We start from the raw sequence: 1,898 nt of genomic DNA, 5'->3' as shown, positions 1-1,898 counted from the left end.
CAGTCATATTCATATATTTAAAGTTCAGATGGATTCGATAACCATGGCGTTAGAAAGATAGTCTAGGAATATATCTTGCTTATTCACTTTGCCTTTCAAGAATCTGGCTTGAAATCGCTTGTCTTTTACTACAGAAAAATAGAAGAGAGGAATAAAAGAACATTTTTTTTTCTTTACATAGGACTGTAGGGATTAAATAATTCCAATGGTCTTTTGTATCACTTTTTATTCGTACTTTACTAACGTCGATGAAACATCAAAAACATTGTCTGTTGCTCAAACATCCTATTCTCATTCACAACATACAAAAATTTCAATAGACTAAATATGAACCATCTATCAGTCTGTGCTTAAATGGAAGGGTTAATATCCTTCTAATCACCAGCTGGCATAATATTTGGCGTGAGTGCACGAATTTGAACATTGAGTAGTTCAAAACGTTAAAGTACCTCGGTATTTGATATTATCCCTTCTTGAATTATCCACACACACACACACACAATCTCACAATCACACAATCACACACACACAATCACATACACACACACACACACACACACACACAATCACACACACACACACATACACAATCACACAATCACACACACACACACACACACACACAATCACACAATCACACACACACATAATCACTCACACAATCACACACACACACATACACAATCACACACACACACGTTATTTACTGAACCAGAACCGAACAAAGGTTTCAAAAATGGTAAGTTAACAAAGCGTTTTGGTTGGAATACTGTAAAAACTTCTGCGTGTTGTCCGGGTGGTTCGGCTCAGTCTACTCGCTGAGTCACAGTGACCCGAGGGTCTATTTGCTGACCTGTACGTGTATGTGTGTTGCGACAGACATATACCTTTCGTAACTTGAGTTGTCTTCAGGAGTACAGTTTGTCTTCGATAAGATAACCTGAAAAAAACATAGACTGTATGAGAAAAACATAGACTGTATGAGAAAAACATAGACTGTATGAGAAAACATAGACTGTATGAGAAAAACATAGACTGTATGAGAAAAACATAGACTGTATGAGAAAACATAGACTGTATGAGAAAAACATAGACTGTATGAGAAAAACATAGACTGTATGAGAAAAACATAGACTGTATGAGAAAAAAAAATCTATATCAACTTTAAACTGACAAGTAGATCAAATACATCCCTACACAGCGTTACATACAACGATCATATCTTGCCGGACTTACTGTAATCCCTCTCGTCGTAATGTAGGGTCGCTTCGTCCAGCCGCCTCTCCAGGTCCACGCACGTAGTTCTCCTCCTGTCCACTTCCGAGCGGAGCTGCAGGATCTCTTCCGCGACCTTATCTAGGTCTTGCTTCACCCTCCTTTCCATGAACTTGCGCGTCTCCCTGTACTGCTTCCCCTTGACGGCGCGGAGCCTCTTCTCCTCGTCGGCGACGTCCTCTTGCGGGGGGAGCTCGTGCCACTTGGTCGCCTTGCCCTTGCGAGAGGAGGGGGACCTCTGGGGGGACCTCTGGGGGGACCTCTGGGGGGACCTCTGGCAACCCGACAGATCTTCGCCAGCTGTTTGAGAAAAACTCGGCGCTTGGGAGAAGTCAGTAGCCTGCGAGAACCCGGGAACTTGAGGGAACTCGATCGGTGGGGAAATGCGTGGTCCTTGGGAGAAACAGGGGGCTTGTGGGAAGTTGAGTGTTTGGTGGAACCCGGCTTCTTGGGGGAAATTAGACGGTTGGAAGGAATGATCTTGCAGAGGCGCAGGAGCGGGATCGAAAGATGGGTCATAGAAGGTCGCGTATTGGTGCGAGGCAGATGTGGCGCCGCTTTGGCACTGCTCTGACAGGAGTCCATTATCGGGAAAACAACCAAAAGGGATACACTGTTGTTCC

At 43.9% G+C, this 1,898-nt stretch overlaps 1 protein-coding gene across 1 annotated transcript in view; it reads right to left on the bottom strand.

The window, feature by feature from the left end:
- Positions 1–707: 707 nt before the first annotated feature.
- The window catches only part of LOC147469890 (uncharacterized), a 2,011-nt gene continuing 820 nt past the window's right edge, over positions 708–1,898 (bottom strand). Inside the window, exons 1-2 of the mRNA XM_086546344.1 lie at positions 1,237–1,898; positions 708–940 (exon numbers count right to left, since the gene is read on the bottom strand). The exon at positions 1,237–1,898 is cut by the window's right edge and continues 820 nt beyond it. Of these exons, the coding sequence (XP_086402470.1) occupies positions 909–940; positions 1,237–1,898 (694 nt within the window). The 3' untranslated portion in view covers positions 708–908. The remainder of the gene's footprint in view (positions 941–1,236) is intronic.

The sequence above is a fragment of the Penaeus japonicus genome, unplaced genomic scaffold, assembly GCF_977035675.1.
Source record: "Penaeus japonicus unplaced genomic scaffold, GWHDUDI00000001_assembly GWHDUDI00000018, whole genome shotgun sequence".
In the NCBI taxonomy this organism is placed as follows: domain Eukaryota; kingdom Metazoa; phylum Arthropoda; class Malacostraca; order Decapoda; family Penaeidae; genus Penaeus; species Penaeus japonicus.
This window is presented reverse-complemented; position numbering and strand designations above follow the sequence as displayed.